Here is a 12,661-nt window from a genome sequence, read left to right as displayed (position 1 = left end):
TCAATATAATATTTGCAATTGTCTTGACAATATACATTTACTTTTCTAAAGGGACATATTCATACGACAGTCAAGTCAAATTGTTTTTCACTTAGCATCGGAGTACACATTTCTTGCATAACTCACCGAAAATTTTCAATATTAAAACTCTCTCTGTTTCTAATAATTTAAAATGGATTAATTGAAGGAAAACTCACTACCCTTTCTTGATTAATTAAATCACTCATTAATTGTATGTAGGAATATACAAATAACTTCACTGTGTTTCATTCTTCTAGAATGTGTCTCTTGACATAAATATATTTTGAGAATTGATTGTCTAATTAATTGAACAACAACAGTTAGCGATAAAGCTAAAGAAGATGATCAGGATAATCAGCGTGAGAAGACAAGACAGGAACTTTACGAAGGCGAGCACCATACTGCCAGGAATAGATGGACCAACAGATCAGAGTCGTACATCGACTAGATGACTTTGTATTAGTGTATTTGCTAACGCACGAACACGTGGATCTCATTTCAGATGGAGTTTAACTGCTCGATTAAGCATAAGGCATAACACCCAAGTGTACAGAGAGTGTACAAACGGGTATTATCCAGAGAAAATTGCTATTGATTTTATATCAAAGTCTGACTTTGAACCTCCAGAATAAGCGATTGTTCTTGAATTAATAAAAATTTATTGAAACATTTTATTGCGTATGATATCATGCAGAATAAAATATATGAAAGAGTATATTCACTATATTAATGAATTTCTTGTGACGAAACTATTTGTGATTACAGAATATAAAAATAAAATATTATTCTGCAAATTGACTATAATTTATATAAATTAAATTAATATTTTTGTATTTAATCGATTACAGTATAAATAAACATAATGTATTAATAAAATAATTTAACATATTTCATATCAGACTTACACATTTTTCTTCTTTTATGTCCATTTTAGGAAAAAGTGATTTGTTGACTTCGGTCAAATGCATTATTTTAAAATCGAGAGATTTTAAGGATAAAATTGAACAAAGAAAATTATAACAGCGTTTGGCATGGCAACGCAAGGGAGCGTCTAACTTCGACTAGTTTCCCTGCCAGACTGAGACCTTTGGAAAAATCAATATTGTTACCGGTCGTTCAATTGTGGCAGGACGTGCAACACCAAAATATGAAGTTCCGATCCCACGAACAGGAGCATAAATGATGAATGCTTATTATAAATACAAAAATTTAACTATGTTATGCAATAATAATTCAGAGAATACGCTTAACGTAGAATCATGCATAATAACAAGTTTATAAACAAGTTTATAAACAACTAATAAGTTTATAGCTGTATAATGCGTATTTATGAAGTTAAAATAATGACAAAATAACAAGAACTATTGTTTATTAAGTGTTCTAAATCTAATAAATTTTAATGTTTAAATTGTTCTAATATGTTGTAATAAATAGTCTTTACATGTAAAGAATGATTTTGTTAAAATATCTAAATATTTAGCCTAACACAAATTTAAAAATAATTTTATTCAACTATCTAAATGATTATGCTCAAACTAGTTGCCAGAATATCAAAACTTTTTACATCATTGTGCTTAAGTGTTCTATATTATTTATTTTAACAATTTTATAAATTTTTTTCTATAATTTTTTTCATATTTGTATTTAGCTAAATTTTTTTATTTTATAGCAAAATCGTCCTTTTTGTGTAAAAATTTTTTCCTTTGTTAGAAATATAGATTATCGATAAGATAGGTTTTAAGAATTTAATTTTATTTTAAAAAAATTAATGCAATTACTATCCTAAGTTACTTTCCCATGACAACGAATCTGTTTCAAATTAAACGGTACGGCTAGTGTACAATGCGTTATATAAAAGATCTTCAGAATTATAAGCAAAGTCGTTTTGATCTTGAACAGACTACCAGTTATCTATTGACGTAGGTAAAGCGGTATGGAGCTACTCGAAATATTTTCAGGCAACACTTCACATGCCGTTAACATATGAAAATTCATTCTCTTGCCGAAAGTAGTCATTAATATTTCGAAGTAGATGTTGAAATAATTTATCTAGATTTAGAATCTCAAAATGGAATGCTAATATTGTCTCTATTAGAAGATCTATTATGCTTTTGGTTTTGACAGTGCATTATTGAACTCTATGCTTAAATTTGAAATCTGAATTTAGTTATTTAATTTCACCGTTTATAATATTTTTAATCCGGCTTTAAAAAAAATAACTATTTTATTTTTAAAATTTAATTTATGTCTATAAGAATTTTATATGGACTAAAATTATAATTTACCTCATATTAATAATTAGTTTAAGATTTTATTACTTACGTTTAAACCCATTGATTCGGCCAAAAAATTTCGAGCATGTTCATTTTCATCTCTATCACTATCAGTTTCTAGCAAAGCTTCAGTTACTTCATCGATATTTCCTTCTTCATTCAAAGTGCTATCCTCTTCTTCTTCTTCTTCTTCTTGCATTTTAACCTTCTTTTCTGGAAGTGAACCTTCTGCTTGTTCCTGAGCACGAGCTTTTTCTGCGAGCAGCGTGCCGAGATTTTCGAAAAAGCCGCCATCTGATTCTTGTATTCTAAAATGAGACATTATTTTAGATTAATAATGAATTAATAGTTTCTGAACTTTAATTACAAAATTTCATATCTTATAAATATTTTTATAAAATTTTTTATAATATCTCTAAATATATTAACTAAAAAATATCCTAGAGCACATATATATAATTAGAGTTTATTTTAATATATACAATGAAGTTGGTGAGTAGAATATAATATATAATAAATATATTATATTATATTTATATCAAATATATTATATAAAAATATAATATATTTAAAAGCATAATTATATAAAGCATAAATATAAATTTATGCTTTTATACTACTATAATATAAAATTAATATAAAATTTACATGTGGTAAATAACTTAATAAACTTAAAAATACCTTATGACGTTTTTAAACGCTATGCTCAGTGAAAAATACTTCATTAAAGTGACGTTGAATCGACGTAAAATTGATAATTATGATAATTATGATTTGACATTGATGTCTAATTGACAGTCATTTTTCGCTGGGTAATTCGCTGATTTTATTAATATGACTATTTATTTAGTAATAAAATACTTATCAATGGGATTCAAAACGAAATGGATGTAAAAATCAGGCTTTAGGAAAAAAAAGATTGAAATATGTGGAAGAAACTTTTAGCTTTGGAAAAGAAAAAAAAGGTGGAAATATGTGGGGAAAACTTTTAAAAAATATATTGGATGCGAGCACATACATCTACATATGCAAATTAAAAAGCATGGCTTATGGCTGCAAAAAACCACAAAAATATTGCAATATTTCTATGCTAAAACGCAGTGCAAGCTTTTCTATCAATGGACATTGCATATATATGAACATCTCGTTTTCACCTTTTGCTAATAAAGTTGAATGCCACAAATTTCCAATAGAATCTTGCAACGGTCACTTCTTTCACTTCCGGATTTTGAGACATTCGTAAAGCAGCGATCACATAATAAGGATGATTCTCGTTCAATTTTTCAAAATGCGCCATTTTCCTTTTCTTAGTCCTTTAGCAAAAATACAACACGTCTTCTAATGAAAATTTAGGCAAGAAAAATCATGTTACATTATTAAACAAGATTAATTCTTATTTCTTGCATTTAAACTTTATTTAAAATTTGTCTTTGATAATTTTAAACATATTACTTCGAACTAAAATATACTAAAAGTAAGTAAAGTAAAAATAATTGGATATTACTTTATAAATTATAAAATATCTTTTATATTAAATATTATTATCGCTCCTTTATAACAACAAAATAAAAAAAAATATGTAAGTTATTTGAGTAAACTGTTTCAATATTGTCAAAAACGTGATAAAAAATATAGTTGCTTAATATTATTGACTTTTCTATTTAAATTAAAAATAAGTTTATTACGATAAATATAATTTTATAAAATTAAAACTGAGTTATGAAATTAATAAACAAATCTTTTACAAAAAATTTAAATATATTCTTTACACATTTGCACTAATCAATTGCACTTCGACAAACTTCTGTTGCAAAATATAACACTTCTTTTGATGGACACAAGGCAATGTACTAACAAATATCATTTTCAAAGAATTTTTTTTAAACAATACAATACAAACAAGATAACTGACATCGAATTGACAATCGAATCGACATTTGTGCTCACATTTCAATAGACTGGATTATTTTCTCAAATCTAAATTATCTTCTAGAAGCTATATGTTCACATTCCGCGGCTTCGTTTACACTGACTATCATAACACTATGGCTTGGTCATATAAACTAGAAACTTAATTATACAATATTTTCCTGGTACGGATAAGGATTCCCACATGAGTTACTTGAAATTCCCGTGTTTGCTAATTACAGCCTACAAATTCTATGAAATTAAATCAGCTCATTTAGATTTACATGAATATTTTTGACAATCAATTTTGATCTATGTCCGTCTATGTACTGGATAAAAATTTGAGTGGGTAATAGGTAGCAAGTAGGTGATTGTAAGTAGGAGAAACCAGGACATGAGTGGGATTTGATTGCATAAATAATTAGTAAAGACGAAGTTGAAATATGTAATTTGCAATGGTTCGAACGGGCTTATAATTATAATTATTATCTATCGTGATAATAATGAGAATAATGATAATATTTATACATAACTGATAAAAGATAATTGTGATTCAAGGAATTTACAATTATTAATATATTATGAAGGTATTATGCAATATTTACTGCTGTCTATATAAATTATCGATTTTTAATAGTATTTTTTAAACATTATTTTAGGAATTTACAAATGCATTATGTAATTAAATTTTAACACTTATAATTACAAATGCATTATATAATTAAATTTAATCATCAGATTTATGTGTAACATATCTAATTGTTAACATCAGGTTATGTGTAACATCAGATAAGATAACTTCAAAGATAAGCTCAAATTTATAACGTATATATATATATATATATATATATATATATATAAACGTATATAAACGTATATAAATAACTATTAAGCTCGGCACGTTTAATTTTTTTGTTTGCAACTCATTCCAATTAATTTCAAGAAACAGTTTACGCACTTGCGTAAAAAAACAAAAGACAAAATAATTAATTAAATAATTTTGATCAAATGTGTGTCCTTTTTATCGGAAAAAAAACATAAAACGTAATTAAAAACAAATTTAATTTCTTTTCAATTAACAACTATATGTAGACTAGATTAAGAATATTAGAATGTCATATAAATTTTGTGACCTGTAAATAATTTACGAAGACGAAACGAGAAATACATTCTCAAATTACGAAGCAAGAAGAACAAGAAAGAATAGATGTTTGTTAACTTGCGTCACTGCTGCATTCCTTTTTTTTTAAAGCAAAGCATTGCATCCTTCTGAGCCTCTTTTATTCTTAACTCGAGAACGAAATGATTCATGGTATCGCATGCCACTTGAGTATTCTGCGGTCGACCAATGTTTGAAAAATGTAAACTTATTTGATCTTGTTTTAAATTTTTATCATCTATTTTTAATTTCTTATGGCATGATAATTTAAAAGGCTAGATGATTCAGCAGAATTCTAATCAATAGTGTTTCTAATCAAAAATCGATTTTAATCTAAACTGATCTTATACGGACCACAAATTGTTTTACACTTGGTACAAATTTATTTATGTAAAATTGACGGAATGATCTATTACACAAATATATTTTATTTTTAGAAATTTATTTAAAAATTATACGTTATATTTTTTTTGTATTATTCAATGTAAATGTGTTTGGATTACTTCATTTAGCTATGTTGATTGACTTAAAATATTTTGCATTTCAAGTTTATACATGTAATCAGGATAAAGCTATTGTGATATAAGCTATAGGCAGCCCTCAATAAGCTGAATGACCTCGAAATAATATTGTCAGGCGAACGTTCGTGTTTTCAATCTCAAATTTATTATAATACAATATCTATATTACCTGTGACGTAAATATATGATATATATGTTATTTTACCAAGAGATAAAATAATAAAAATTTAGATTAAACGATTTAAAATAATTTGTCGAAATCAAATTTTGTTAAAATTTGATTTGTATTTATTTAAAAAGTGTTTTGTGTTTTTGATATTTCATAAACATATGACATTTTAAATTTTATAGCAATTAAAAATGTTACGAGTTTATAAATTCCCAACAGTACGATGTTACATAATAGTATTTACAATTAACGTGTACAAAATACATTTATTGGAAAAAAAAGTCATTACTTCAATTCGAAGCACTCGTCAATCATTTTACTACACTCGTCAAACTTCAGCAATTATTTGATATATGTATTGATGATATCATAACTTTGAAGGTTTCAATTATAAGATGCTATCTGAAAAAACAATCTAAGTTTCAACAATTCGCAGGCCATTTACCTAAAGCGATGATCTAAGATGCTTTTCCACTTTTTTCTCATCAATTTGTCCATTGAGGAAACCCAGGGAATTCCCTCGATCACTTGTGACGTGCGTGCTATTTCACGCTGCATGTCATGAAATTGTGAGAGACCGTGGGAAATACAATAAAAATAGAAACAGACGCGACAATGCTTCCTAAGAGATTGGACTATTATAGAATATAATATACATTTATGATTTTTTTATCTTGTAATTAATTTTATTCTTACAAAATTTTATTTTTATTATGACAGCATTTTATAGTAATTAAGTTATGCTTTACAATAAATATGTGCATTAAGTATGTATCATCTTTACATACATACTATTTTGCTTAAATTACAATTACAATTAATAAAATATAAATTAAGCAAATATGTAAATTATACGTATATGTACATATAATAAATGTGCAATAAATGTGTATATATAATAAGTATATGACATAATTATATAAGTAAGCAATACAATTAGTAAATTTAGAAGCGCTTAAAAATATATTTTAGCTACCGGATACAAATTGCAATCCGTGCATTAATAAGTTATTTTTATTAATATAATCAAATTCAAATTCTTTCACAGATGGTCGATTTCATGTTCCTCACGTAATGCTAGTAATTAAGTATCTTTTATAAAGACGTCACAGAAGGTAACTATGAATCATATAACGTTATACCGACCTTGGACACCAGATCTCGTGAAACAGCCGCATGTATATATAGATACACCTATATGTTTTGCCTAGAGGTATAGAACTCTGTATCAGACTTGTTAGTCGCCGCGTAGTCCCTGCTCCGAACTCTCAATGTTAGTCTCATTCTATTAATAGATCCTACGTACACGTCTAGTTAGTACAGACAATTTAATTTGAGATTTCATTAATATATTAAGAGCACATCTCGTTTATCGTAGAACATTATCATTAATCATGAAGATTATGAATATGCAGAGCTCATCGTTATCGACGCTCCAGTTTCATGCCAAAAATAAGTTATACTTTATAACTTCACGTTGCTTTTCTTGATGTTATAATTTAATATTATTTTCAAATATTCAATTAATTTAAGGATAGATAAAATTTTTATATTGTTAATTTATAATAATCTGTTAATTATTATAATACGTTAAAAACGAATTGTATCAATAACTTTTTAAATATATTTTTCTTTTGTTTTTCCTTCTAATATAAGAAATATTAATCTTATTTGAGAAGATTATATTTCTTATATTAGAAGCTTTTTTTTACTTATTCATAAATGTGAGAGTACAAAGTATTATTACAAAATAATATATTGAAATAATATATTTTATGTATAAATATTTTATTTTTATGTATTATATATGCGTTATTTCAAGTCATTGTTATAAATATAGATTTAATTTTTGTGTAAGATTATTTTATTAATAAATAATTTTCAATATTTATAAAATTATTTAACAGTGTTTGTTCTATTACTATATTTAATAATTTAAGTACATTCTCATTCAATAAACAATATAAAATTTTCTGTAGAAAATTTATAGTGTTTTTCGTCAAACATGAAATACAAAATAATTAAAAATCAACATAAATAATGAAACGCACTGAAATCCCTTTACCTTATCTCATGCTCCGATTTCTCTTTCTGCTCATTTTCCTTTGCTAATTTCTCTTCTACGATCTTGTGATAAAAATTTTTCCACATAGCTTCTTCATCCATCTTCGCTCGATTTTTTTTCTCACCCAGTAAATCAGAAAGCACTTATACGCGATTTAGTATTCTCCAAGAATTTCACCGTTATTTTAAACATTCGATTCTTAACTATAGTTGCCGAACTTGTAGAAAATTGTATACGTACATTAACTGTGCACTCACAGAAACATTCCTTGTCAAATATTGACCCCGTGTACGTAGAAAATTTAAGTATGTTTTGCACGGAAATATGCCGGCTGGAGTTATAAGGCTGGTATAGGTGCAACTACTAAGCATTCCATTTATTCTTGAATGGAACATTCAACCATTCACTTTACTTCTTGATCGCCCGATAGATGGCACCTATTATCAAGTCAAGAAAGCATTCTCACTTCTTTTACCCATTATATACGTTTTACAAAGTTTTTTTTTGTATTTAAACAGTTTTAATTTAAAACAATATTATTTTGTCTAAGAATATTTTTCATTTATTTGGAGAAATACAAATTTTTTAAAAATAATGACACCGTATAGAGATTCTTCATATATATTGAGAGTTATATTTAAAATTAATTTATATTAATTTATATTAAATTATTAAATGAAATATATATTTATCTATAAGAGTTTTGCTGGTATTCCTATACAATTTAGTTTTTTGACTCTATTTTTTGTGTTTCAAAAAAACGACAAAGAATTAACTAACTATTTAAACGATTGACGTTTAAAGAAATCGATCCTAGACAATTAGTAAATATTTACAAAAGATTAAAATTTATAGTATGTTTATTCTTCTCTGCTAACATTTAAATAAAAATTAAGTAATTAGAGGAAGAAATTTTCGTTCGGTTTATTTCATCTATGATTTATTTATCATAAATGTGATGTCAGACTAATAAAATAATCGTCTGAAACGCGCAGTTGTGTAAATGACTCAACATTCGTGGAGTTTGTTTTGTCATCTCGATGATATCATCTATTATGCAGGTGATCTATTTGTAGACATTTATAAGATTAATATTAAAGAATCACGGATGCAAAAATGCATTACGTTTGATATCACATAGAGTATTGTGTTACTTCTGAACTAAAATTTATCGCGGCAAGATAATTAATTTAATTAAAAATAAATTTAAATAAAAAATATTTTTTATTAATAACACTGACATAACGGTATATTCAATTAGTCAATACACTTTATGAAAAATAAAAATAATTAAAAAAAAATATAATATCACTTTTATCATTAATGATTCAATGACTATCTGAATTTTAGTTCTATTTATATTTTTTGCGATTTTATTTTGTCGTAGACACTAGAAGACAGTAACGCAAACGCACTCCATTACTAATTCTAGGCCAGTACCTGCAGGAATTGATTCCTGGTAAAAGCTGCTATCCAGACTGACGTCGCGATCGTTGCGGTTCTTGAACGCAGGCGCCACACGCCATTTCGCTATACATACATACATACATACGCTACGAATCCGTTGAAGCAAAGCATCAATAATGTTTCTGCAGTATTATTACACGGAAATGAGAATGCTAGCTTTAACGTTTATCAAACATTAATTTATTTTTTCATAAAAATTATAAATATTGATTATTGTTCTGTAATGTCTCGAAAATAAACTTTGTATTATCATTATCGCATCATGTTATATATGAGGCAGCATTAACGTCCGTTTAAATGACAGCATAAATTTTCTAATTTTATAATATGCATCAATAGATAGCCAACAACGAGATAAGTTTAACTGAACGTACAAGAAATATTTTCTATTGTTCATGTAAATTACATGTCGTTCGTCTGAAAAAAATCTACATAAAAGCGAACTAGTTATCTGCAAACATAGTTAGCTCAAAGATGCGTTGCAAATTGATTATTTTGTTTCTATTCTTCGGTAGTGTATTATTTTTAATTTCATATTACAATAACAAATAAATATAATCAATATAATCAATATAATTAATATATAATCAATATAATTAATGTTCTTTTCTTTCTATAATTTTTTTCAGAGATTAATGTATTTTGTGTGATAACGGAAAGTATTTATCATAATGAAACGTTTTCCACGTTACCTGCATCTCGAAAGAATCAACCGAATATTGCATCATTTGTTTTAGTAAATCCAAAACAGATTCAACATGCGGAAGTAATAATAAAACATTTCTTAGCGAGATTAACTGGATCATTCGCTCAGCCAATAACTTTGAGATTGTCGTTTTCCGATGGAGGCAATTTGGGAAGCACAATTAGTGAAATAAGCAAGATTATACGTGCAAAAATTATGGAATTCGCGCAAATTAGCGGACTAACTGCATCAGTTCGTCAATATAAACAAACATTATGGAATTCTACAATTTCTAAAAATTGGTTTACCGAAAGTCTTGTCCAGGAATCGCTGCTATTATACGATTTGATTGGAATAGGAGAAGAGATTGGATTTGCGATCAATCATTATTTCAAAACATATAATATGACTTTGTATGAGAATAAGGTAGGCTCAAAAGAGAGATTGTTTTAGAAGTTTAAGGAAATTATAATTAAGATATAAATATATAAATAGATTATAGTTTCAAAAGCAACCATTTAATTATCGATGGTATCGAGAGAAAAACATTTGGGCAATCTATTTATGAATTAGAACAATTATATAAATACAATTATATAAATTACAATTATATAAATAACACAATCTATTAATATTTATTTCAGGATTTATCACTAGAGACGAAGAATTTCAAGTTTTTCAGTACCATAAATGACGCCACCAATTTTAGCGAAAAATTATTTAAATGTTTGTTGCCAGTAACAAACAAAAGGAATCCAACATCATCTTTCAATCTCGATCGAGCTCTTATAAATTTAGCGAAAGATTCACCCGACAACACTGTGAAATTGTTTAAGTTTCGCTTAAATCAAGCATTCATCCGTTCTACACCAAGTAACAGTACAACTAATGAACAATTGTACATGTTGCTATGTCATTCACTTGTTGAAAGGGTCAATCATTACAGCGCTTGTATCAAAGAATTACGACATTTCGTGACTTGCGTATCTTTATCAAGAGATCAAGACTCGTATGAAGCAATCGATCATCATAGATTTCTTACTAAATCATGGTTAACTGTTATTGAAACTTTAAGTGGATGTAAGATTAATATCGACAATGCGAGCATTAACTGTCAGTTTTATCGAAGATTGCCGAAATCTACAACGCAGCAAGTGAAATATATTTACGAAAAAATTTTAGACCAACGGATATCTAAACGCTCCCCTTTTTATCTTATCGTGAATAAACTCGGGAATATTCTTTCGAGAAGCGAATGGGGAAGACAATTAACGTACGATGTGTGTAAGTATTTTGCAATTTATCAGGAAGGCCACAGGAAGTTGAATATGCTTTCGAAAAATGCTGCTAAGGACAAGAGAGTGGCTATGAGGTTAATGATATTTTAATAACTCATGTATTTATTAATCTTTATTACAGTGTACGATATAACTTCTCAGAATTTTATACTATTAATATTAAAAATGCAACTAGAAATCTTAAAATAGTATTATTTATTTAAAAATTTATATAAATAATTGTTTTAGATATAAAAAAATGTCTGTATCACTAAATATATATAAAAATGGTATATTAAGTGAAACGATACTTGCTGTTAAAAACTTTCATCGTTTTGCATTAAAAATGCAACAATTTCTTATCAATGGTATTAGAAGTTCTTTTAAAGTATCATGGCAGAATCATTACAACATTCTCTCCTGCTTGTCTAAATGGATGATGAAACTTTTGGAATTATTTGGATGTGCAGATTTAAATGATACAGACATCGAAACGTCAACTCCTACTATTTCGTTAGATAATATAAGTGAGGAGGAATTTGACGAAAATGATCAAATGAGACAGCTCGTGAAATATTCTAAAAGAGATCGTAAGTATTATATTAATACATATGAGAAAGATAATATTTCAACATACTATAATTACTATAATTACAATGATATACATACATACTATAATAATTATTAATTTTTTTAAATTGTTTCAAAATTGTTAAAAAAATATTTTACTTTGATATCGAAGCAGTTTCAGTAAATAACATTTTAAATAACATTTTCTTCGAGTTCTATTAATTGATTCTAAATTAACTAAAAATATTTGGAACTATAATAATTTGTGCAATAGTAAAGTTAATTTTACAAATAAATTTTATATTTATTTCCGCAGAAATAAGAAAAGAGGCCGATAACATTTTTGGAACACTAATGCATTTAATGAATCATGTAAGTAAAGTGCAAAGTCAAAATTACAGGAGCACGTTAGCATGTTTGGCAAATAACTTGCTATTGATTACTATGTTCATGGAAACAATTAGCTTTGTTTCTACATTATTTTGTTTGGGAGAGCATAAAGATGAATCTAATCTCGAAGAATTGACGGAATCCACCTGGACATAA

General features: G+C 26.8%; 2 protein-coding genes across 2 annotated transcripts in view; one reads left to right on the top strand and one right to left on the bottom strand.

Annotated features, from left to right (window-relative positions):
* LOC105625988 (BAI1-associated protein 3) overlaps positions 1–8,217 on the bottom strand; it is a 20,709-nt gene extending 12,492 nt beyond the window's left edge. The window contains exons 1-3 of the mRNA XM_012207299.1: positions 8,117–8,217; positions 3,449–3,607; positions 2,344–2,602 (exon numbers count right to left, since the gene is read on the bottom strand). Of these exons, the coding sequence (XP_012062689.1) occupies positions 2,344–2,602; positions 3,449–3,607; positions 8,117–8,217 (519 nt within the window). The remainder of the gene's footprint in view (positions 1–2,343; positions 2,603–3,448; positions 3,608–8,116) is intronic.
* Positions 8,218–10,484: 2,267 nt separating this feature from the next.
* On the top strand, positions 10,485–12,661 carry LOC105618346. The gene is made up of 4 exons (XM_012199892.1): positions 10,485–10,694; positions 10,913–11,640; positions 11,795–12,135; positions 12,432–12,661. Exons 1-4 carry the CDS (start codon positions 10,485–10,487, stop codon positions 12,659–12,661), a joined length of 1,509 nt encoding a protein of 502 aa, XP_012055282.1.

This window comes from Atta cephalotes (assembly GCF_000143395.1).
Source record: "Atta cephalotes unplaced genomic scaffold scaffold00001, whole genome shotgun sequence".
Taxonomy (NCBI): Eukaryota; Metazoa; Arthropoda; class Insecta; order Hymenoptera; family Formicidae; genus Atta; species Atta cephalotes.
This window is presented reverse-complemented; position numbering and strand designations above follow the sequence as displayed.

Coding starts and splice junctions, on each gene's coding strand:
- LOC105618346 (XM_012199892.1), top strand. CDS start 10,485: ATGGAATTCGCGCAAATTAGCGGACTAACTGCATCAGTTCGTCAATAT. Junction 10,695..10,912: donor TGACTTTGTATGAGAATAAG/GTAGGCTCAAAA, acceptor TATTTATTTCAG/GATTTATCACTAGAGACGAA. Junction 11,641..11,794: donor GACAAGAGAGTGGCTATGAG/GTTAATGATATT, acceptor TAATTGTTTTAG/ATATAAAAAAATGTCTGTAT.